The 24,180-nt window shown below is 43.7% G+C and overlaps 1 protein-coding gene across 1 annotated transcript in view; it reads left to right on the top strand.

The window, feature by feature from the left end:
* The window catches only part of LOC121280028 (hydrocephalus-inducing protein-like), a 478,228-nt gene that overhangs the window by 321,428 nt on the left and 132,620 nt on the right, over positions 1–24,180 (top strand). Inside the window, exons 13-14 of the mRNA XM_041191656.1 lie at positions 16,601–16,824; positions 22,419–22,486. Of these exons, the coding sequence (XP_041047590.1) occupies positions 16,601–16,824; positions 22,419–22,486 (292 nt within the window). The remainder of the gene's footprint in view (positions 1–16,600; positions 16,825–22,418; positions 22,487–24,180) is intronic.

Genomic DNA, 24,180 nt, shown 5'->3' with positions numbered 1-24,180 from the left:
ATCAACTTGCCCTGATCTTTGGGTCCGGGAATTGGGATTCACTACCTGCCTGACCGGTTCTGTTGGAAGTGAGCAGCATGTAAATTTGGTGTTCCCTCCAAATTATCATGGTTGTAACATGGGGCTGAGTGTCTGTTTCGCTTCTGGCTCCCTCTTTGCACTGCTGGCTGTCTCTGTGCTTAACAAGGGGATGATAAGCATTGTTTTAATAGCATGTGGTGCAACTAACCTGCTCTTCTAAAGGTAATTGTCTCTTTTGAGGGAAAGCTGCACTAAATAATATTGCTGCAATTTAAAACATGGTAAATGGAATACCAAGGCAGAAGGAGGCTTCCAAGATGACAGATGTGGCACTGGAAGCACTATTGGTGAAGGTGGGAAGGAGGAGAGACACTTCAGTTTCCTGAGGAGTATGGGATGTCAGGTGGCCTTTAAACAACACTGTAAGAAGGGAGTGAGAGCAGGTGACCAGGAGGTCAATTCCCAGGCCTGGACACAAGGATCTGGCAGCAGTGCCACAAGAAGACTAATGATCCCACGTAACTAGTCAAGCTCAGTGAATGCATCTATACATGACATCCTATATCTACTGCACCATCAACCTCTCACACTGCTCAATGCACTACAGCTCCGTCACTGGTGTTGTCACTGGCTTAGTAATTCAGAGACACAGGGTAATGCTCTGGGGACCTGGGTTCAAATCCTGCCATGGCAGATTGTGGAATTTGAATTCAATAAATATCTGGAATTAAAAGTCTAACGATGACCATGAAACCATTGCCAATTGTTGTAAAAACCCACCTGGTTCATTAATGTCCTTTAGGGAAGGAAACCTGCTGTCCTTACCTGGTCTGGCCTACTTGTGACCATCCAGAATTACAGCAATGTGGCTGACTCTTAAATACCCTCTGAACAAGAGCAATTAAGGATTGGCAATAAATGCTGGCCTAGCCAGCAACACCCACATCCCATGAACAAATATAAAAAAAATCTCCCCACAGGGTTCTGATCTGGAAGTAAGTCCTTCCTCATCTACCGGGGCCTCTTTTTTAACTGCCAGCATTTTAAGCTAGAATTCTCTTTATCTTTTTCTCTGTCCTCCTTTTCTAACCATGCCATTTATAATTTTCTTTCCTGTTTTCTGTCTCTCCCCCCACTTTTTGCCTGTTCCCTTTGAAATGCTCTTTCTTTTTCTGCTGCCTCTAGTTCCAATTTTTTCATTTGAAACTGAATTTGAGCCCATTCCAATGAACCACCCCTTGGACAACTCGGTCTCTCCGGTATTCCTTCCAATTTCAAATGCTGTGCCACACATTCAATTATGTCTGATTTCCTTACCTCTGCAGGTAATCCCAATTGTAACTTATTCGCCAAATCCATTAACTTAACTTTATTTACCTTTTGCAAACCAGCCAAAGTTATAACTTCAGCTGCCAAACAAGCCTTAGCAACAGCCAAAGCCATATTGCAGTTTCACCACTTAAAAATAGCCTCACACCAACTCCTGAATGGAAAGTGCTTGTGGTACTTGTAATCTTAAGATTCACCAACTCCAACCCAATTAAGAAATGTCAAATATATCCCGCAAAGAGCCCCCAATTTCGTTATGGCACAGCAGATGGTAAATGCTAAGCTGCTCAAATCCCGAAGGGAAACTTGAAACAACTGGCACAACTGTTTTGTAGTTTGTATATTTCTAGATGCGTGCCTTGAATTCAGTAGTAATAAGACCACCGAGTCTTATAGGTTTCTTACCAAACTAAATTAAACCTTAATTAAAAGAAGAAATGATTTTAAGCATGTACATAGATCTAAAAATTACTACTATGATAACTTCTAAATCCCCTAATTAACCTAACTCCCAGTTACACCTCCATTAAGATAACCGTAAAAACGCACATATTTTAAAAGGCCCAGCCAAAGTAACATGTTACCCTGAACAGCCAAATTCAAAGTGAATTTTCTCAACTTCAGTTTCTTTAGACAGCAGCTTGAGACTTAGATGCTGGAGGCTTTTCAAACCTGTGTTTGATCTTAAAATGCCCTCTTTCCTACACATAATCTCATCTCCTTTATACAGATTTCCCCTTTGAATGCGAATTCCCGTTGTTTCACTATGTCTTTGGACTTTATCTCTCTAAAAATAAAAATCTATCATAGTACCAATTTTACCAGTAATCTTTGGAAAACATTAACGCACTGTTTCTTAACTTCTCCTGGCTAAGTGAAACATTTCATCCGCTCTTTTGAATTCAAGCCCGTCTGTTTTATTTAAAATTGCAAATGTTCCCTTTACACCTCACATAAAACTTCATCCATGTTTACCTACTTAACATTTCAAACCTAGCTTATCTTCTGATACATCAAAGCCTTCAGACCAGCTGCCGTTAATTCAATTAAGTCCCACACACAAACACACACAAATAGACCCATAGAGACAGACCCCACTATTACTCTACTTTGCAATAAATTCCAATAACATTATGAAAATTATTATATCTTTCTGACAGTTGAGAAGGGATTCAGCGGGGTCAGTGTGAGTGATTTGGGGTTCAGTAACGCAGTTACCCAGGAGTTAGACTACGATTTTCCTGTTAACGTTTCCTGGGTAACTATCCAGGTAAGTACTGCGGAACTGTCTGAAGTCTCCGACTCTAACTCAGAGTCAAAGACCTTTTCCGAGAGTCTTGGGGGACAGCAAAATGCCCATCGGATATCCAGATTTCGTGGGAAATTCCCACAGAGGTCAGCACATTTGAACTTCCACGGGGTCCTGACATTCATTTTGGGTTGTACGTCTGGCTTCCAATGATCTGGAGATCGGATGATCTGGGCCATTATAGCAGTTCTGCCCCATTATATCGCTGGAATTTTCTGGCTCCAGTGCCAGCACCAAGCACTTACAGGTAAGGTTAGATATAAGAATAGATTCTTCATGTAATTACATCATTTGAATCTAAATATACTTGCACTTTATTAACAGTTTGAATATCAAAATTACATTTTTATCATGATTTACAAAAGACCTTGGGTCATGATAATAAATTAAATAGCATTAAACAGCACTCCTTGTGAACAATGTCACAGGAGATCATTAGTTGATACATATACAGCCTCTGAACAATCAAATAAATTACTTTACAGGAAGTAGAAACAGATAACCTATTTCCAATAGTGATCTAATCTAAATGAGTCATAAGTTATCTTGTTAGACCGAAAATAAGGACATATAAGGTGAAGATTTCCACTGCTGTGCTGCAGGTTATCCTGAGATCTCATACTGTGAAATTTGCATCTGCAGCCCATGAATTTCCATCCATTAGAATCTTGAATTAAAATCTGTATTAGTTCATAAAAGCTCGCAACTTTCACCACAGGCACAGTTGTAAAAGTTTTAGCCTGTAAATAATCCATTTCTCTCCCCACAGCATTGCTTTTATTTTGCTTTTTTGAAAAAAGTGAATATTTGACTTTTTGTTGGTCATTTTTGCAATAAACGAGGATCATGGAGTGTTAAAAGTGACGTCATAAAGGCAATGTCACGAAAGCAGTGTCAAAGTTTGGGCTTTCCTAACAATACTTAATCTGATCACAGCTGGACAAGAGTACCTATGTCCCATGGTGTTGAATCTATAAAATAAGACCACTGTTGGAGTGCAGTGTGTAGCATGTTTCATACTATGGGAAGGATATTGAGGCAATACAGAGTGTAAACATTCCTTAGGGTACTGCCTTGTGTCAGGAAACAAAAGTCCAAAAACTTGAAAAATTTGATTTTTTTGTTATAAGAGAGTAAAGGGTGAATTGATAGAGGTGTTATGAAATAACAATTAATATTATGAAATAAAGTAGATAGAAAGACAGTTCTACCCGCAGGATCTGAGAGCAGATACTAGACAAGACAGCACACTAAGGAATCTAGCAAGGGAAGATTATTCAACAGTACCTTGCATCTTGTAGGCAGCCTAAGCCTTCACAGCAGTTCCTTTGCATCTCATGCTTGCGTAAACCCCAGTTGGGCATACAGTCAAGATACAACATACAATTGAAAATATTACCATACTCAAACCTTCCATGAGAGCAAGAGGAATTCCCAAAGGACTGCTCTTTATGGCGGCAGGAACTGCACAACAATGATGTTATGCTGTTGCAAACAGGCAGGCAAGGAATCTCCATTGCCTTTAATACCTTTTGTACAACTCTAATGAGACTTGTGCTTTCCAGGCACCTGGAGCTTGATTTGTAATCCAGGGTTGAGAACCCAGCGCCCGAATCATTTTAGGTCCCAAGCTTGTCTGTGTTGCTGATGGACATTATTTTGAAATGGAAAGCTACTAATCCAGCTGGAGGCGAGCTAGACTCCCAATTAGTGGCACTGTGCACTGCATGGAGGCAGGAACTGGTTCTAGATTGCAATGCTCAAAGGCAGACAGCAGACATGACAGGGCTTACCATTACCTTGCAGAATGAAGCAGGCAGGAGATCAGAGGGCCAACAGCCTCATGCTGCAACAAGTGGTGAATCGGAAGGTACTTGACCAACTTTGAATCACCCTGTTTTTCCACTACTTTTATTTATCAGCCACTTCACAGAATGCCTCCTTGCATTGCTCTTGACAGTTGAGCACTTACATGAACCAGAGGGTTTACTTTTCCCTGTCTTCGAAAATCTCCTTCTGGCCGTTCCGAGCCATTAAAAAGCTTTCCAAGAAGCTTAGCTTGGTTGTTAATTTGAAGCCAGTGGTTTGCCAGCTCCCCCTCCCGCCCCACTCTTGCTTTGAAAATAGTAGTGCATTCCGGAGACGTTGGAAGGCTGACATGCCATCTGGGAGCGCTGTTTACAAAATGCGCCCGCACCTGACCTTGCCCACAGACGATTCAAAATCAAGCCCTTGTCCCCAATTACTGCCCAATCAGAAAATATGAGTGTGCTACCAGCACATTCCAGCCAATCTAATTCAACATTAATTTACCATGCCGATTCTTCACGGTAATGAAATATCAATGCTAAGGTCAGTGCACAAGGGGGTCTTGGACCCTTCTCAGAACAATGTTTTCGGCAGCGCCTGACAAGAAATAGGATCTTTGGATGAAACAGGTTTATCTCTCAGCTGAGCTTTAAGATGGATTGTTGCACAAAGGTGATTTGAATTTCAGTTCACCCAGGGAGTTTGGATGGTTTGGGCAGAATTAGAAATAGGCAGGAAGCATTGCAGTTACGTGCCACTGGACTTTTTTGCTGTCCTTATTTCTCTTCATGTCAAAACATAACAAATTGAAAGATTAGCAGGTTTGACAAGAAATACTGATATCTGAAACTTGCCGTTTTGTCCTTGCTGGGTTTTAATCATAGAATCACAGCAGAAGGCCATTCGATTTATCTTCTAGCAGGGGCAGCCCTTGCTGCTGCAAGGCCCCTCTGTGGGGCAAAGGATGTCTGATAGGTAGGGGCCCCCCATCCTGTGCCTGCAGGCAGGCCACCAGGTTTAACTCAAAAACAAAAATACCTGGAAAATGTCATTCGGACTCGAAACGTTAACCGTCTTCCTCTCCGCAGATGCTTCCAGACCTGCTGAGTTTTTCCAGGTGTTTATGTTTTGGATTTCCAGCATCCGCAGTTTTTTGCTTTTATCCAGGTTTAACTCGTTGGCTTCCCCAGGTTGCGATGTTCCCATCTGCCGCTTGTAAAATAGAAGTGGCGGGAAGAGAACCTTAAGTCATACAGCGGGAGATGGTGGCATAGTGATAAGTTCACTGGACTAGTAACCCAGAGATTCAGGCTAATGGCCTGGAGAAACAGATTCAAATACCAACACGGCAGCTGGTGGGATTTAAATTAATAAAATTGAAATATGAAACTAGTCTCAGTAATGGGGACTGAAAACTATCATAGATCGGGTTTATGACTGTTCATTAGGGAAGGAAATCTGCCCTCCTTGGCTAGCCTGGTCTACATGTGACTCCAGACTCAGCAATGTGGCTGGCTGACTCTTAACTACTCTCTGAAATGGCCGAGCAAGCCACTCAGTTCAAAGGGAATGAGGGATGGGCAGCAAGTGCTTTACCAATGACATCCAGATCCCACAAAAGAATAAAAGAGACAGGGCGGCGGTCGAGCAGTTCTGTTGAAGAGTCATTTTCAACTCAGAAGTTAACCCTGATTCTCTCTCCACTGATGCTACCACTAGCTGAGTATTTCCAGCACATTTTGTTTTGTTAATTTTGTCCCAGATTATTGTTTCTAAAACCTTTCTCATCATCGAGTTGAATTTTCTTTCGTGCTATAAGTTTCTATAATTCTAATAACTCAGTATTTGGAACCTTTGCTGAGTAGTACACATTATCACCCGCTGATTGAAACCCCGACCTACAACAGCAAATTCTGCTTTCCTGCACGCTGATCCGTGTTTACCAGTTTACAGTTTAACAGTGGAGGGCAGTTCTATTTTATCTATTTTGAAATAACTGATCAAAATTAAGGGAAAGGTCCATTAACACAATGCCTTATCACACCTACAAGATGATTCAATTTGATTTACACCCATTAATTTACTGGGTGAGGTGCAGACACAGCAAGATCCCACAAGCCACAAACTAATGAATGACCAGGTAATCTGCTTGTTGGTTGAGGGAGAAATCTTGGCCTGGACAACAGGAGAACTTTCTGGCCCCCTTTGAACTGTGCCATTATATCAATAGCTCCTTTGGGAGGAATCATCCTGATCCCAAGGGGGTGGGCTCCCAGGCAGGACTGCGAGGAATTTGAAATAGAAGTATTGGGACAGCGACCCACACCTTTTTGCTTCCAGGCTATATTGCCGGAGGTGTGTCAGCACTTGCAGTGCCAATCTGCATGATTAAATGCCCAAGTGTGGGCTGATTGAAGCCACTGGCAGGATCTTCCTGGCAGCAGACAGACCCCTGACTGACAACTGAGCCTGGTAGTGCCTTGAGGCAGCTTGCCTGCAACTGACCTCTGTTTTAAACCCCCACCAGAGCTGCAGTCATCTGCAGACCACAGCTGATGCTGCTGGATCATGTGGAAGGGTTCTTACTTGACAGTTGTGGCCTCGCTGCTGTGGACAGAGATTCCTTTTTATTTACCCTAACCTCATCAGAGGGTCCCTCAAGATGGAGGACCCCGTGTGTTCACCCCTCTTTACAGTGGCAGTGCTCACCCTTCTAAGGCTGCTGGCCTTCTGCTTGGGTCTGTAGCCTCAGAAATGGGGCTGATGTTCATAATTGGATACCTCTGGGAAGATCTCCCACACGGGCACTCTGACAGGCAGAGCAGGGCCGGGAGCTGGAAATGGTCCTGACTCACACTCATAGCCTAAGGGCAGAAGATACTGCTTTTTATATCTACTTCCAACAGGCAGCTGGGGGTCTTAGTTTAAATCTCAGTCTAAGGATAAACCTTCAACAATTACTTTAGTATTGCAATGAGTGCTCGCCTAGATGATATGTTTATGGCAGATCTTGAACCCGGAGACAAAAGTGTTACCTACTGACTGAAGCTGACATGGAAATAAAAATAAATATTTCTTTATTGTGCAATCACTGGCTCACTTTTTATAGTTATACGTTGCTGAAACAAGGGCCGGAAGTTTGATTGATGGCCCCGCCCCACCCCGCCCCCAAGGTGACAAGCTGCCCGCATAGTTGTAGCTGTTGCGCACGTAGCATGGCAACAGGCCCACCTGTACCTGGGTTAATCCCAGTAGCGGCAGAGATGGGGGAGGCAGGGCCGAAAGGTTGGTCATGGGCATTCCCGCCCAGAACTTAATTCTGATGGATGTGGGAAGGCGGCGGGGCTCCAATATGCCACCATCCCACCTAGGCACATGCCTTTCCTGCTTCCAAGCTCACCACCCGCAAGAGCCCAAGATTTCACCCAAGTTCTCAATTTTAAGTCTGGTGATCAACAGAAGTATCAGTGGAAGTACGGTTAAGAAAATGTGGAACATTGCCAGACACTGTCTTCTATTGGAAAACCTATCTTGCTCATGAAGTTTTTACCAATTGTGGCTGAGCTGGCTTTAAGTAGGTTTGTCTTTTGATGTACCTTTCTATATTGGAACTTAAAATCTCATTAGTGGGCCATCTACCTAAATTGTCAGTGTGCATTTAGTAAGTGTGACAAGCATGGCTCAAATTATGCTGCCAGCAATATTCCTTAGAAAAAGCAAAGCTTAAACAAAACTGTTACTGAAATGCATTTTCCATCCACCTGCTTGAGCACACACCATGGTCAATTTGTCTTTCCTATTCCGATAGGACACTTCTGCATGTACAGCACACTCGAGGTGACTGATCTAATCCAAACCTGCCAAACTTAGGGGTTCAGATCAGTTGCATGCCACAAGTATTCTACCAGCACAAACCCACCCTGGCAGGGGTGAATGTTTGGAAGCAGAAAAGAAAGTTAGCTGCAGACCTGAAAGGTCATTAATGACTGCTGTCATTAACCGTAACCTTAATGCCTTCAGATTGCTGTCCAAAATGAATAGTCCTAAGCCCTCCTGCACTGATCTTTGGCCAATGTCAGAAATTTAATATTGTGATGCATCTAAATCCATGCTTAATTTAAGATGATTTGTAGAGCTGTGAATTATTGTAGACTCCCAGGACAGCCTTTCTCCTGTTTCTTCAGACTCACTTGAACTATTGCCCTGAATCTTTACTTTAAACACTGTGGGCAGGATCGTCCCAGATTTGCACTAAGTGCCCTCAGGCAACCTTGACCCTGACCCCAGTGCTGAGAGCACCTTGGATGGGGACCCTGAGGGCAGCACCATTGAAGACCCATCATGGCGCTTACCCACACCCTCCACCAGAGCAGCGACACATACCTCGGTGGGACCTAGGTGTCGAGCAGCCTTGGGAATCACAATCTGGTGAGCACAGCACACAATCTGTTCCATAGAAGGCAGAGGCAGGGGCATCCTTGGTCACTGGCACTTGGGGGACTGCTGGAGACACGGAATCTGCTGACCCCGAGTCAGATGATGATCCTCTGGGCTCAATCTGTTGTTGGAGCTGCAAAGACAACCATGGGAATGTCAGGAAGGGATGTCTGGTGCACTCCTCAGATTGCAAGGGATGATGGAGGAGTCCATCCGCCTTCAGTCTGAGGTGATAGTGCCAGCTTGCTGTCGCACTGAGGTCAACACCAGCAAGATAGCGGCCACCATGGAGACCTTGGGTCCAGAACATCGGTCCTACACTGCTGAGCAGGCTGAACTCGATCGCTGACACCATTGTTGGCCTCCAACAGTGTCAACACGAGAGGGGTATGGGGCAGCTTGATCTCATTCCAGCTTCCCCTTTTCATCAAGGAGTCAGCCAGGGGCCGTCAGGCAGTCATTGGGAAGAGTACCAGCAGCTCCACACCCAGGGTCCATCCACCCAGATGACTCCAGGAATGGCTGGCTGATCCAAGTCCTCTCTTCTGTGACCCTTGCAGCTGCAGCTCCACAGTCTGAGGAGGGTGCAGCTGGGTCACAGCAGGACATGCAAATTAGGCTGGGGCCCTCCATTCTCAGCCCTCAAGGGGACACAAACCAAAGTCATCATAGACAGTGCTTTGCAGTCAGCAGGCTGCCTCCACCTCTGCTTTGGATGTTGGGGGAGCACCAAGACATAGCAACAGGGTCAGGAAGATTAAGAAGATGCAGTTGTACAGCATGGGCATGGGTGCTAATCACTTGTACATAATGTTCATTGTTACAAATAAGCACCCAAGGATGTCTCCTTGCCTATTGCTCCTTGTTATGATAAACAGCATTTGTGTCATTCAGATGTGAAACCTCGGTTCCTGCACAAGATAAAGACAGGTGTCTCAGTCCAGAGCCTCTTCCCTGTGCAACGTGTAACCTTCAGACCAAAGTGATGGTCTGGCTTCACACTCACTGGACACATTACTGATGCCTGCACCTTGATGCTTGTTATTGGTTGTCATTGCTGCCAGAATATCGTGGGCAGGCATCACAGAGTTCCATCATTCTCTCTGTGCGCTCTCAGCTCCTTTGAAGTGGGGCAGCCCCCCCCCATCTCTTCAGCATCTGTGCCCAGTGAAGCTGTGCTCCTGAAGGGGACAGTGCTGAAGTCTGACAAAGGATTAGATGCATTTAAAGCTTTATGGCTGCGTCTGTATGATATGACCCTGATCACAGAGCTCAAGTGAGCTGCCGTCAGCCAGATAGGTGTCAGACACTCACAGAGGCAATGTGAAGATCTATGGAGTGTCCTCACTGTATGTCGTCATCATCCTGGAATCTAGCGACTATTAGGGCCTCCACTGCATCTCTATGACATGAGCCTGAGCACTGAGGGTATGTGCGCCACCATCAGCCACACAGGAGTCAAACGTTCACAGATGCAAAGTGAGGATATCAGGACTGTCCTCCCTGCATCTTGTCATCACCCTCCATGAATCTTGCGGCCATGAGGGCCTCCCGAGCACACCTGCGTTGCCTGGTCAGTGCAATCGATGGCCTCACTACTGGCATCTTCACCTGTCGAGGAGCTCATCGCCGTCATCCCCTTCAATGTCCTCCTCATCGGAGGAGGCATGCAACTCTTCCATCTGCTCCTCAGCCAGGTCCTCCCCACTTTGCAATGCTAAGTTGTGTAGCGCACAGTAAGCTACGATGATGCACAGCATCCTCTGTGGACTGTGGTGCAGTGCTCCACCAGACCTATCAAAGCACCAGAACCTCATTATCAAAATGCCTATCATTTGCTCCAGTCCAGGTCGTGTCTTGAGCCTCGTTCTACCGTTGCTCTGCTGCAGTCTAAGAACGCCGCATGGGTGTCATCAGGCATGTCCTCTGTGGATAGCCATTAAACCCTGAGTAACCAATCCTGCAGACCTGTGGACCCTGGAAGATGTCAGGGATCTGAGACCTGCTAAGGATGTAGGAGTTGTAGATGCTCCGTGGGAATCGTACGCAGAACTGTAGGATGCATTGTGGTGGTCGCAGACCAACTGAATGTTCAAAGTGTGGAAACCCTTGTGGTTGACATAGTTGACTGCTTGTTGCCATAGAGATATAAGCGCCACATGAGTGCAATCGATGGCACCCTGCACCTATGGGAAACCTGAGACCTGCGCAAATCCCAGTGCTCTTGCTTCCTGGCTTTCCTGATCCTGGGCAAAATGCATAAAGTCCTGTGCCTTCCTGAAGGTTGTGTCCATGACTTCCTGGCTACACTTGTGCATGGAGGCTTGTGAGATCTGGCTCAGGTCACCTGTGGAGCCCTGGAAGGAGCCACTGGCATGAAAATTGAGCGCCATGGTCACTTTCACAGCCACAGGCAGTGGATTCCCTCCATGTTCTGCAGCAGGTGGCATATATGACTGACCAGTCCCTAGACATGCGTAGTCTTCAGCAACACTGGCTCTCAGTCATCTGCAGGAATGACAAGCGTCGTCTATCCATCCTGGGTTTAGTGATGGCTCTCTGAGGATTTTCAGCTGCATGCGCAGCAGGTCCTGCCGCCCTTTCATCTCAAGGAAGGTGCTCCTCCCTTTGCTGAGACAGGCACCTCCGACACACTTTTCTTCTTCTTCTCTGCTTCCTGTAAGCCTTAAGGCATACCGCTAAATCACCAGGCTCCATGATTCTAATGATCTCCTCCTGGAGGATCAAAGAGAGAGATGTGTGGTTTAGCATATTTGCCTTAAGAACCTCCCTTTGTTAAGCCTGAAGGCCCCTTCATGCATGCAGGAGAGTGCTGACCACCACTTGAATGGTCAACGTGTAGTGTGCTTCATGGCTGTCCGAAATGTCACCCACCTTCACCTCACTCCACTTGGCCGATTAGCAGCAGTTTCAGCCATTGGACTGCATGCTGTGCTCTCAGCTCAGGCACAGACATTCTCCTAACTCACACTGCAAGGCTGCACTGTCAGCTTGAACCATGAGGGATACTGGTCCAAACCTTAATAAAGACCTTGCAAGGGGCAGTAAGTGCCTCCACCACTGACTGTGTCATGGCCACCTTACACAAGGGGATTCTACAACTTGCCCAGTCGGCCAATTGTTCTGCTGCCCCCTAAAATGCACCTTAATTTGCAGTCTGTGCCGGGGGTGGGTGGGGGGGTTTAGTTGTAAAGCTCTGGAGCATTTGATGGCATTTTCATGCTTTTGCATTGTTTGAGTGGGCAGAAAAGGTCCATAGGCCCGACTCCAAGCATGTCAATTGAGCTGCTGCTGAACAGTCTCAACTGTGGAAGAATGCTCACTTTTCACAAGCTTTTCAAAGTGGCTGGCCTCTCCCCACCATCACCTCCTCCCGGCATGTGCTTGTGTACTTTCTGCAGCCTGTGCTCCCTTGCACCCCACCCCGCATCCCTCCCCGCCTCCGCCCCCACCACTGGCCTGACCTGCATTGGAGCCCTTGCCCCGGCACCGCACTGAAAGGCAGCCGGTAAAAAGCAACTTGTCTGTGCCCCCTCCGAATGCCCAAGCGATGTGCATTCCCCTCGAAGTTCAGGTCAAGAGGTGCACGCCTTTTAAAGGCAGTCATGAAGCATGCCATTCTGAAGTCATGCCGATGTGGGCAGTAAATTTGATGTGGGGGTATGATTCCTGAAGGCAGGGCTTATACTGAGATGCTAAAGTATTGAAATTAGGTTCCCGATGTGCGGCGGCTAGAAACGTGGCCCGCCATTAACAGGTGGAGCGGATGATCACAAACTGGCTTCATGATGGCATGAAACCAATTTTTGGCCTTTTCACCATATTGCCTGCTCACGCCAACAATGACGCCTAATGCCAATGTACCGGATGATTCCACCCAAGAGGTTGAGAGGGATGAGTTCTGACTTTTGCGGCCCAGATATTTGCTCCTAGGTAGGGAGTGCAGAGATGGGTGAAATCCCACCTCTGAGAACTCAACCTTTAAAAATGCCCACCCGCAGGTCATATTTTCATCCCAGGGGGTGGGTTGGGTAAGAAGTCGGGCCCGCCGCCCCTGGAACGAGTGCAGAGGCTGCCAGAAGGCCTACCTCTGTGCTCTAACACTGTGTTAAATTAAATTTTGAAAAAAGAATAAAACTAAACCTCCAGCCCTCAACCCTCACCCGCATTCCCCATTCATGCCAATGTGTGCCACCTCTTTCCCCCGCCTACCCTCCATGGCCCCTCATATCCTTATGCCCCCACCATCCCCATAGCCTTTTATAGCCCCTATACCAACTTAGTGGCAACTCATGCCAACCGATGCCCCTATCCACTACCCTTTGCCCTTTGCATCATCCTTGCTAACTCACCTGGTATCCTTTGACAGTTCCTTGATAGCTTTGACCATTCTTTGGCAGTTCTCTGACAGCTTGATGGTTGCAATGAGACTATGCACTTTTTACACACAATTATGTTTACTTTTAACAATCCGAAAAGGTACCTTACCTCTTCCCAAAGGTGCCCCAGGAGCATATGCAAAGGGTTACCGTACCTTTCCAAAGGGGTACCCTGGCTATCCAAATGAATCCACCAATTTCAGACCTCCTATTACTTGGTCTAATCTGCATGCTCTGGGTTTCATATTCCTTGCCTAGCAAAACCCCACTTCAGTGTTATAAATTCAGAGCCAGGTTTGTTAACAGAAAGAAATCTTGCTCTAGGGCTCTAACTTTGAAATGGGATATGTCAGTTCTAAATATTAAGCAAACTCATTATGATTACATTCTTGAGCATACTAGGGGAAATTTTGTGCTGGTGAGTGTTGGTCGTCCATGCATGTGTTTGGCTTGGGAAGCAGAAGGCAGTCCAGGGGACAATCTGTGCATTGAAAGTTTTCCTGGAAGTTGTTGTCCAATATTTTCCCAGTGGGTTGTATGCCTGCTGAAGAGATTTGTGCAGTTGGTGTTCATATAAGGATTGCATACAAACATGCAAAAAGATGTCTGTCCATATCACCAATTCTTGCCTCTTGCACATTCCTGATTTTAATCACTCCACCATTGGCAGCCATGTCTTCAGTTACTTGGGCCTAAGCTCTAGAATTCTGTCCAAGTAATTGCTCTACCTCTCTCTCCTTTAAGATGCTTCTTAAAACCCACCTCTTTGACCAAGCTTTAGTTCACTTTAGTGTTCCTTATGTAGTGAGGATCATGAGCTTTTACTTTTTTTTACATTGTTTTCTGTTTGGTCCTTTTTGGCCATGTTTACATTTTATATTCTTTCTTTCTCACCTACTATTGAAAGAAGTGTTCTACTCTCAATCCAAATGCCCTAATGTAGCAGAATGGGTCCTCCTTGAGGAATTTCTCTCAGTCTCATGGAATTAATATTGAGAAGAGGTTGCAGAACCCCTTAGTCTTCTATATTCCAGGGAATACAAACTTAGTTTATGAAATCGCATCTCATAATCTAACCCTTGGAGCCCTATAGTGTTCTGGTGAATTTGCACTGTAATCTTACCAAGGCCAATATATATTTTCAAAGGTTCTGATGCCTAGAACTGTACTCACTACTTCAAAGGTAGTCTATATAGGACGTTTGATAGCTGTTGCCAAAATTCTTATTCTTCATAATCCAGCCCTTTAGTTAAAAGGCTATCATTTTGATCACATTTTTTCATATCTGCCTTGCACATCTTAGTGAACTTTGTAGATGTACCCCTAAATCTCTTTGGACCAACATTGTTCCCATTTTTTCATCATTTAACCAACACTCAAATCCATCCTTTTTGCTCCATAATGGATGACCCCTATGAGATCTATCTGCAACCGGTTTTTCCCACTCGCCTAATCGACCCACATTGTTTGTAATTTTGTGCTCCCATCTACACTGCTTACTATATTACCAAACATTTTCATCTGAACATTTGGATACATGGCTCTCTATTGTTTTATCTGAGTCATGAATAAATATATTGAATTATTGAGGTCTCATTACAGATTCTTGTGGGACACCATTGGTCACTTCCTACCAATGTACTCATTATCCATATTCTCTGTCTCCTGGAGCCTAACTAATCACCTAACCAGGCTAATAATTTTCCTTCAACTCCCTGAGTTTAATTTAACTAACAGTCTCTAAAGTGGAACATTATCGAATGCCTTCTAGAAATCCATTTAAATTGCATCCATAGGCATTCCCTTTTCGCTACTGTCCTCAAAAAATTCAATTTGATTTTTTAGGCATAATCTATCTTTTAAGTTCCATGTTGGCTCTCTCTGATCAGCTTGAATTGCCCTATGTGCTCAGTCGCTCAGTTCTTAATTATAGATTCCTATGAACAGAGGAAAAAAAATATAGGACATTGAAAGAAAACTATTTTTCATTTTCTTTCTACATCTTGTTTTTTAGTCACAAATTGAAGAAAAGGTTGTTTGACTAAAAGTTAAGAACCATCCAATTTCTTTAGGGTTGTTAGGGCATGGAATTTCTGACCTGAAACAAGCTGGAAGCAGAATCTTTAATAGCTTTTAAAAGCAAAGTGCATCAATATTTGAAAAAATATTTGGGGAAAGAGCAGGTAGGCAACCAGAGCGGCAGTGGGCTAAATGGCTACTACTGTGCTGTTAAAATTTGTGTTTCACAATTGGCATGGTACACCCTGCTGATGGATATGTTGGGTACATAATGGTTGGGACTATGGGTTCTGTTGAAAATCCACATGGTGTTCAAGTCTCTGGAACGGTAAACCCTTTGACTGATATGAGAGTGGTGCCACTGAGCCATGACTGACATTTATATCAGTAAGAGCCAGAATGAGCAAGCAGGTGACCTGCTTCGAGTTCTTTATCAAGGCCATTTTTAGTAGAATCTAATATTTTGATGATTTTGCCAAGTTAGCTTGTTGCAGTTCACTGAGCCCTGATGAGCCTCATATGTCTGAGTGAATCTTGAATAATCAGATTTTAATTGAATTATCATGCAAAGTGGTTGGTAGTTTAAAAAATGGTATAACAGTGTATGGAGTTTCACTGGAAAAGGGTAAAATGCAAACCTAAATGGGTTGTATAGCTATTATAGATGGATAGTTCCCTGCACCACTCTGGTGAGCTTGTCAAATAAATAAAATCAATGCCCTTATTCAGGTGATTCCAATTTTATTTTATTTTAATTTCTGTTAATTTTTTTAATTTTTCAACTAAAAGCTTTCTATGATCATTGTAGATTATAGCTTATTTAATTCTTGCAGATACATGTGTTGATGTCTTAATGAGTGGTTTATCTGCTTGGGCAGCACTGTGGTTTGGGTCAAGGATTACCCTTGGCAGCCTTGTAGTCTTCTCCCTGTGGTGCAGCAGACAGCTCCCAGAATTTCACACTGTAAACAGATGCTAAGCATGCCTTTGAGAGGGGCAGCAGTAAGAGGCCGGGGCTGGATAGTAACTCTGCAGTCCCCAGGTGATAAGTTCCACATTTCCAAAAGAACACCTTACACCTGTTGAGGTAAACTTTGACTGAAGACAATAGAGATAGACAGTGGGAGAGATGTAAAATGGGCTGTTGATTTACTGCTGCCGGTTTACACTATTGCGTAGTCAATGTGACCCAATTTTCTGATATAAAGGGAGAAAAATAGGTTTTGCGTTTTTAAAACATGGCAACAGCTTCTTTACTTTGCATTTATTTTCTCAGATTGTGATGGCTAACAAGGGTGAAATTCCTGCTGTCTACACCAGGATTGCTGCACGCACTCCATTGGGCTCCTGCTTCTGCTTTAATCCAAGTGAAGGGACCCTGTTGCCAGGTGGATACCAAATGTTGGAGGTGACATTCAAAGCCTCGATTCTAGGGGATTTCATAGCAGATTTATTCTTTTCTGTGCAAGGATCCTGCGAGCCAGTCCAAGTGACTTTCAAGTAAGTAGCTTCTCCTTTGTCCAGGTTCACTTTGGGTATTTCCTAGGTGTTTTAGTATAAAAAGATCATGTTTGACACAAGGTCAGACATGGGCAAGGAAACCCCCTGCTGATTACCACCCACCATTCTCTCTCAGCTGATCAGGTAAAGTGAGGTGAGAGTGACTGCCCTTGAAATCAAGACCGCATTTGACTGAGTATGACATCAAGGAGCCCCAGCAAAACTGGAGTCAGTGGGAATCAGGGGGAAATCTCTCCACTGGTTGGAGTCACACTTAGCACAAAGGAAGATGGTTGTGGTTGTTGGAGGTCAGTCATTTCAACTCCAGAGCATCACTGCAGGTGTTCCTCAGGGTAATGTCCTAGGCCCAGCCATCTTCAGCTGCTTCATCAATGACCTTCCTTCCATCATAAAGTCAGAAGTGGGGATGCTTACTGATGATTGCACAATGTTCAGCACCACTCGTGACTTCTCAGGTACTGAAACAGTCCATGTCCAAATGCAGCAAGATCTGGACAATATCCAGGTTCGGGCTGACAAGTGGCAGGTAACATCAGCACCACACAAATGCCAGGAAATGACCATCTCCAACAACAGAGGTCTAACCATCACCCCTTGACGTTCAATGGCAATAGCATCACTGAATCCCCGACTATCAACATCCTGGGGGTTACCATTAATCAGAAACTGAACTGAACTAACCATATAAAAACTGTGGCTGCAAGAGCAGGTCAGAGCTAGGAATCCTGTGGTATGTAACTCACCTCCTGACTTCCCAAAGCCTGTCCACTATCTACAAGGCACAAGTCAGGAGTGTGATGGAATACTCTCCACTTGTCTGGATGAGTACAGCTCTAACAACACTCAACAAGCTTGACATCACCCAGGATAAAGCAGGCCGCTTAATTGGCACCCCATCCACAAACATTCACCCCCTCCACCACTGACACAGAGTGGCAGCAGTGTGTACCATCTATAAAAGCACTGCAAGAGCTCACCAAGGCTTCTTCGACAGCACCTTCCAACCCCATCACTGCTACTTGTCAGCCCAAACCTGGATATTGTCCAGGTCTTGCTGCATTTGAACATAGACTGCAAACTGATGGAGCAGCACCTCACCTGATTAGGCACTTTACAGCCTTCTGGACTTAACATTGAGTTCAACAACTTCAGACCATGAACTCTATTCTCCATTCTCACCCCTTTTTCTAATCCCCTTTTTCTACGTTCATTTTTATTTTTTATCCACTTATTTTTAATTTTATTCATTTATCCGTGGTTTTATTGCCCTTTTTATTCCCCCTCTATCCCATTTTTTATCCATTTTTTCCCACCACTGCCCGTCCCCCCACCCCATCCCCTACAGGGCCACCTGCTACTTGTTCCATGTTGTTCTTTCACATAATGCTACCTTTGTTCTGCTGTTATCACATTCTGCTTTCTTATCTTTATGTACTGTCAGCACCTTTTTTTAGCATTAACCACTACCATTAACACTCTCTTTGTCTTTTAGTTCGTGCCATCTTTGTCAATCCTTCCTTTGTCCCCACCTATTGCTGGCCCTCTAGCCAGCTCTACCTGCCCCACCCCCCCTTAAACAGTATAAATTTCATCACATTCCCACTTCTCTTCAGCTCTGAAGAAGGGACATACAGACTCAAAACGTTAACTTCATTTCTCCCTCCACAGATTCTGCCAGACCTGCTGAGCTTTTCCAGCATTTTCTGTTTTTGTTGCCCTTGAATTAGCCTGCCTTGCAGGTTTAATAGTGGCTGCCGGGTTTCCCAGCCCTCAGGAAACCTGGCAACTGAAGGGAGATGAGGACAGCTTTGGAGAAAATCCAAGTGTCTTTGCATCAATGCTTGTGGGCCATGAGAAACAGGAATGCCTACTCCGCCCAAAGCCCCAACATCACAATATTAGACATCCCTCCATATAATGATCCTCAGGGTCAGGTATCAGACCTGCCTGCTCCGCAGCCCTCCACCACACCAACTGGAAGCTGAACCTGTCAATCAGGCTGACTTCCATGTTAAAACTTCAGAACATGTGTGGTAACCCAGACCTCTATCCAATATTCCATTCCCTTGGCTATGTAAACCACCCCTGTCAATATCAGGCTCTTGTCTTTATAAAATCTGTTACATAACAGGGTTAAATCTATCAGTGGGACTCACAGAGTCAGGACAGGTCACAAATGAGCGGTCACAAATGAGTAGACACAATGTTATTTTGTCATGCTGATAAATTGACATTTTCAGCTGCCTAAATCAATTACAGAATCTTAACGGCCCATAAGGTGGCCATTCAGCCCACCATATCTGCACTGCCTCTCCAAATGAGTATTATGACCTAGGGCCATTGCCCTGCCTTTCCTCCGTGCCCTTGCATATTGTTTCTATTCAAATAATCATCGAATGCCTCTTGAATACCTCGATTGAGCCTGCCTCCGCTACACATCCACACTGAAAATGTTTTTTCTCATGTCACACTTGTTTCTTTTGCAAATCACTTTAAATCGCTGCCCTCTCGTTCTTGATCCTTTGATGACTGGGAATAGCTTCTCCCTGTCTACTCTGTCCTTGTGATTTTGAACATCTCTATCAAAACCGCTCTCAGCCTTATCTCCAAGGAGAACAGCCCCAACTTCTCCAATTTATCCTCATAGCTGAAAGTTCTCATCGCTGGAACCATTCTTGCAAACCTCTTCTGTATCCTCTCTAATGTGTTCACATCTTTCCTCCAGCTGAGGTCTAACGAGTGTCTTATATAAATTCAGACTAACCTCCTTGCTCTTGTAATCTATGCCCCTATTAATAAAGCCCAGGATACTGTATGCTTTATTAGCTGCTCTCTCCACCTGTCCTGCCACCTTCAGTGACCTATGCACATATACACCCAAGCCTTTCTGCTCATGCATCCCCTTCAAAATATCGCCCCTTATTTTATATTGTCTGTCCATGTTCTTCCTACCAAAATGCATCACCTCTCAATTCTCCACATTGAACTCCACCTGCCACCTATCTGCCCACTCCACCAACTTGTCTATGTCCTTTTAAAGTTCCACAGCATCTTCCTCACAGTTCACAACATTCCCAAGCTTCGTATCGTCTACAAACTTTGAAATTGTCCCCTGCACACCAAGATCTAGATCATTAATATATATCAGGAAAAACAAGGGTCCCAATACCGACCCCTGGGGAACTCCACTACAAACCTTCCTCCTGCCCGAAAAATATCCATTGACCATTACCCTCTGCTTCCTATTTTTCAGCCAATTTTGCATTCACATTGCTACCGTGCCTTTTATTCCATGAGCTATAACTGTACACCACATCAAAAGCATTACCCTCATCGACCTTTTCTGTTACCACTTCAAAAAACTCCAGCAAGTTAGTTAAACAGGATTTCCCCTTTAGAAATCCATGTTGGCTCTTCCTTATCAACCCATATTTTTCCATGTGACTACTAATTCTATCCCGAATAATTGTTTATAGAATCGTGACCACCCCTGAAGTTAAACTGACTGGTCTGTAATTGCTGGGCTTATCCTTACAACCTTTTTTGTACAAGGACGTATTGTTTGCAATTCTCCAGTCCTCTGGCACCACCCTGAGTCTAGGGAAGACTGAGAGATTATGGCCAGTGCCCCTGCAACTTCTACTCTCACATCCTTCAGTATCCTTGAATGCATCTTATCCGGTCCCGGTTCCTTGTCAACTTTAAGTACCAACAGTCTATTCTACACTTCCTCCTTACCAATTTTGAACCCTTCTAGTGACAGAGTTTTCTCGTATGTCACCATGGCCTGGGTAGCATCTACCTCCTTGGTAAAGACGGATGCAAAGTATTAATTTAATCCCTCAGCCATGGCCCCTTCGTCCATGTGTAAATTCCCTTTTTGGCCCCTAATCGGCCCTACTCCTCCTTTTACCATCTTTTTACTATTTATATGCCTGTAGAAGTTTTTGGGATTCCCCTTTATGCTGACTGCCAGTCTTTTCTCATAATCCCGCTTCACTTCTCTAATATGCTTTTTCACCTCCCCTCTGGACCTTCTATATTCCTCTTGGTTTTCGATTATATTTTCTGCCTGACACCTATGATAAGTGCATTTTTCCTTTATCTTAATTTCAATTTAATTTTTCATTGAGGGAGCTCTGGATTTGTTTGTCCTACCTTTCCCTTTCAATAGAATATACCTTGACTGCACCTGAACCAATTCTTTTTTGAAGGTAGCCCATTGTTCAGCTACAGTTTTTCCTGTCAGTCTTTCATTCCAGTCTATTTGGCCCAGCTCCATTCTTGCCCCATCAAAGTCGACTGTTGTCCAGTTAATTATTTTTACTCTGAATTGCCTATTGTCCTTTTATATCATCATCCTGAAGCGGACAATATAATGATCACTGTCTCCTAAATGCTCCCCCACTGGCACTTGATCTACTTGGTTCGCCTCATTTCCAAGAACCAGGTCCAACAATGTGTCTTTTCTTGTTGGATTGGACACATACTGCTGTAGAAAATTCTTGAACACAATCTAGGAATTTTTGCCCCTCTCTGCCCTTTACACTACCACTGGCCCAGTCTACATTAAGGTAATTAATGTCCCCCATTATAAATATGCTTTATAATGCCTGTATCGCTCTAATTTCCCTGCAGATTTGTTCTTCTTCGTCCTTCTCACTATTTGGCAGTCTATAGGCTACACTGAGCAATGTAATTTCACCCTTTTTGTTCTTTAGCTCTAGCCAAATTGATTCTGTCCTTGAACCCTCTGGGACATCCTGTTTCTCCAGCACTGCAATACTCTCCTTAACCAATATTGTCACCTCTCCTTCTTTCCTTCCTTTCCTATCTCTTCTGAACACCTTGTACCCGGGAATATTTACCACCCAGTTCTGCCCTTCCTTGAGCCAGGTCTCTGTTATCACCACATTATATAACATTATATTTCCACGTAGCAATCTGTGCCTATAACTCCCCAATCTTATTTACTATACACCGTGCATTCACATACATGCATAGTAACCCTGATTTAGATTTTCTTTACTTAAACCCTTATCACTACTTTACCCATTAATTTACTATTCTCTATACTAATGCTATCTGCCCCTCCAAGTATTTTGTGCACCCTGGTATTCCTCTCTGATATTTTCTCTAGGTTCCCACACCCCTGTTGAGTTAGTTTAAAGCCCTCCCAACAGTTGGAAAATAACAACCTGACTAGTAAGTGAAAAATGCAACCTTATGGTGGTTCCGAATATTTTCATTCCTATTTTAAAACAATATCTCCTTTGATTTGGTTTCCAAGGGTAATTCTGCAAGAAATTTATGTAAAATGTTGACTCCAACTCCAGTTTCAGTCAGAAACATTCTGATGCTCCATTATAATTGGAAAGAAATTGCCCACATCGTTTCACTGCTCATGTATTGACATGTTCACCTTGAATTGTATTCATTATCATTGAAAGTTGCTGAGTGTAGATATTGGACTGCTAAAAATTATTCTCTTAGTGACCTCCTTGCAGATGCATCACTAATTGTTACAGCCCACTGCTGCTTAAAACATGCAGATAACTATTTGTTCTCTGCAGGGGATGTGTCATTGGACCTACGTTTCACTTCAACGTGCCTGTCCTGAACTTTGGGGAAGTCTCCTTTGGTAAGTATGTAATATGTTAGTGCCCCATAGTGGTTATTAGGAAAAAGTAATGATTCAAAAGCAATGAATATTTCTTGTGCTGTTTAATAATAGGAAATGAAGTTGCTGTTCATCTGGAATTTTCAAATTTATGCTTAATTAAATATCTTGTCCCAAAAGAATTCTCTGATACTTTCATTTCCTAACCTCCATCTCATGTCTGTCGAGCTGATTGACTCCAACAGCCATATCTGTAAATTTAGGATTCTGAAAAGGGGAACTCATTGCCACATTGGCCTTGCACAAGTTTTATATCTTTGTTTGGTTTTCTTTGAGTTAATAATAAACTCAGAGTCTGGCAGTAACTTGGATATGCTGGGCTCCAGAAACATAAGATTGATTCTTTTGGCAAGACTGGCATAAATGATATTTTCAGTAAAATATTTAGTGACAGATAATTAGGTAACACCCACTTATATCCAAATTTATGATCATTTGGTGGGCACCATCCATTAATAATAACTCTGCTTTATGAACAATTGATTGATTATTTAGTATATTGTTACTGACAAGCCATCTGTGTAGGGTTTAAATTGCAGTTCTGAATTAGACACAGTTCTATCCTTTATAAAACTGGACAAATTGATCTATTAGAAGAGGTATTGTTGGATTGACTTAGATTAGTTGTGGATGAGCTGAATACCAATGTAAGAGAACCTTGTTTTTTAAAGTCTATTCAGAAAAACATAAACTGTGTCTTCTCAATTACTTAATCTCCTCGCTGCACAAATGGGAATGACCTTTGGCTCAGTGGACTAAATCACCTGGAACACAGCTCTTTTAGTTGATTAGATGATCTCCCCACTGATATTAGCATATGCCCAAGAAGAGTGAAACATGTCATCTCGAGCCTCCTTAAAGGCAATTATTAAAGACATTTTTATTGTTCTACCTTTGAAGTCCATCACCGTAAAAGCTTTATATCAGGATGCCCAAATGACAGTGGCCTAGGCAAATCTAATCCATAAGGCCTCTGGTCCTTCATTAATCAATGTAAAGGCACTCGTGGTGCTATCTAATACAAAAATAAGGGCTTAGTACTTGAATTTGGTGAGGCTGGTGGCCTCTTTGCTAAGGCATGCACTAATTTCCAGTGCCAACTTATAGAGAAGGAGAAAGAAGATTGAAGAATAAGGATGAAAATTGCCTTTTTCTGAGGCATTGGGTGGAAGAGAAATGTTTGTGCAGCTCCTAGCTGATTTGTTGTTTGTCAGTCCCAAGTAAATATAGTAAATCTGTTTAACGATTTTGACAGGAGACCCAGATAATGCTGACCTAGCATTGATGTGAATTGTCTAATAAGTGTAGTGTCTAAATTGTCTCATATCTGGGAGCCTTGGCAGATCAGGATTTCAAAATGAATCATAGCAGTGAGCATATCAGCCAATCAAAGCTTTTTTTGTTTCCTCTAGTACTCCATATTTCAACTGCAACAAAGATTGTCTAGGATTTTTCCAATAGGGCGGATGGAATGCCACACTCAGATGTTGGCACTGTGAACTCCCCAACCTTTGTTGGGAGCGTAAGGTGGTGGAGCAGAAGAGGAGGAACATCTCTGTGTTTCCTGACAGAGTTCCTTGCTCTATATTGTAAAATACAGCTAGTTTCCTCTTCAAGGGAAAGACGAGATTTCTTCTGATAAGGAGTAAAGGACA

The sequence above is a fragment of the Carcharodon carcharias genome, chromosome 7 (genome assembly GCF_017639515.1).
Source record: "Carcharodon carcharias isolate sCarCar2 chromosome 7, sCarCar2.pri, whole genome shotgun sequence".
Classification (NCBI taxonomy): Eukaryota; Metazoa; Chordata; class Chondrichthyes; order Lamniformes; family Lamnidae; genus Carcharodon; species Carcharodon carcharias.
The sequence above is the reverse complement of the archived record's forward strand: the minus strand, read 5'-3'. Positions and strand labels throughout refer to the sequence as shown.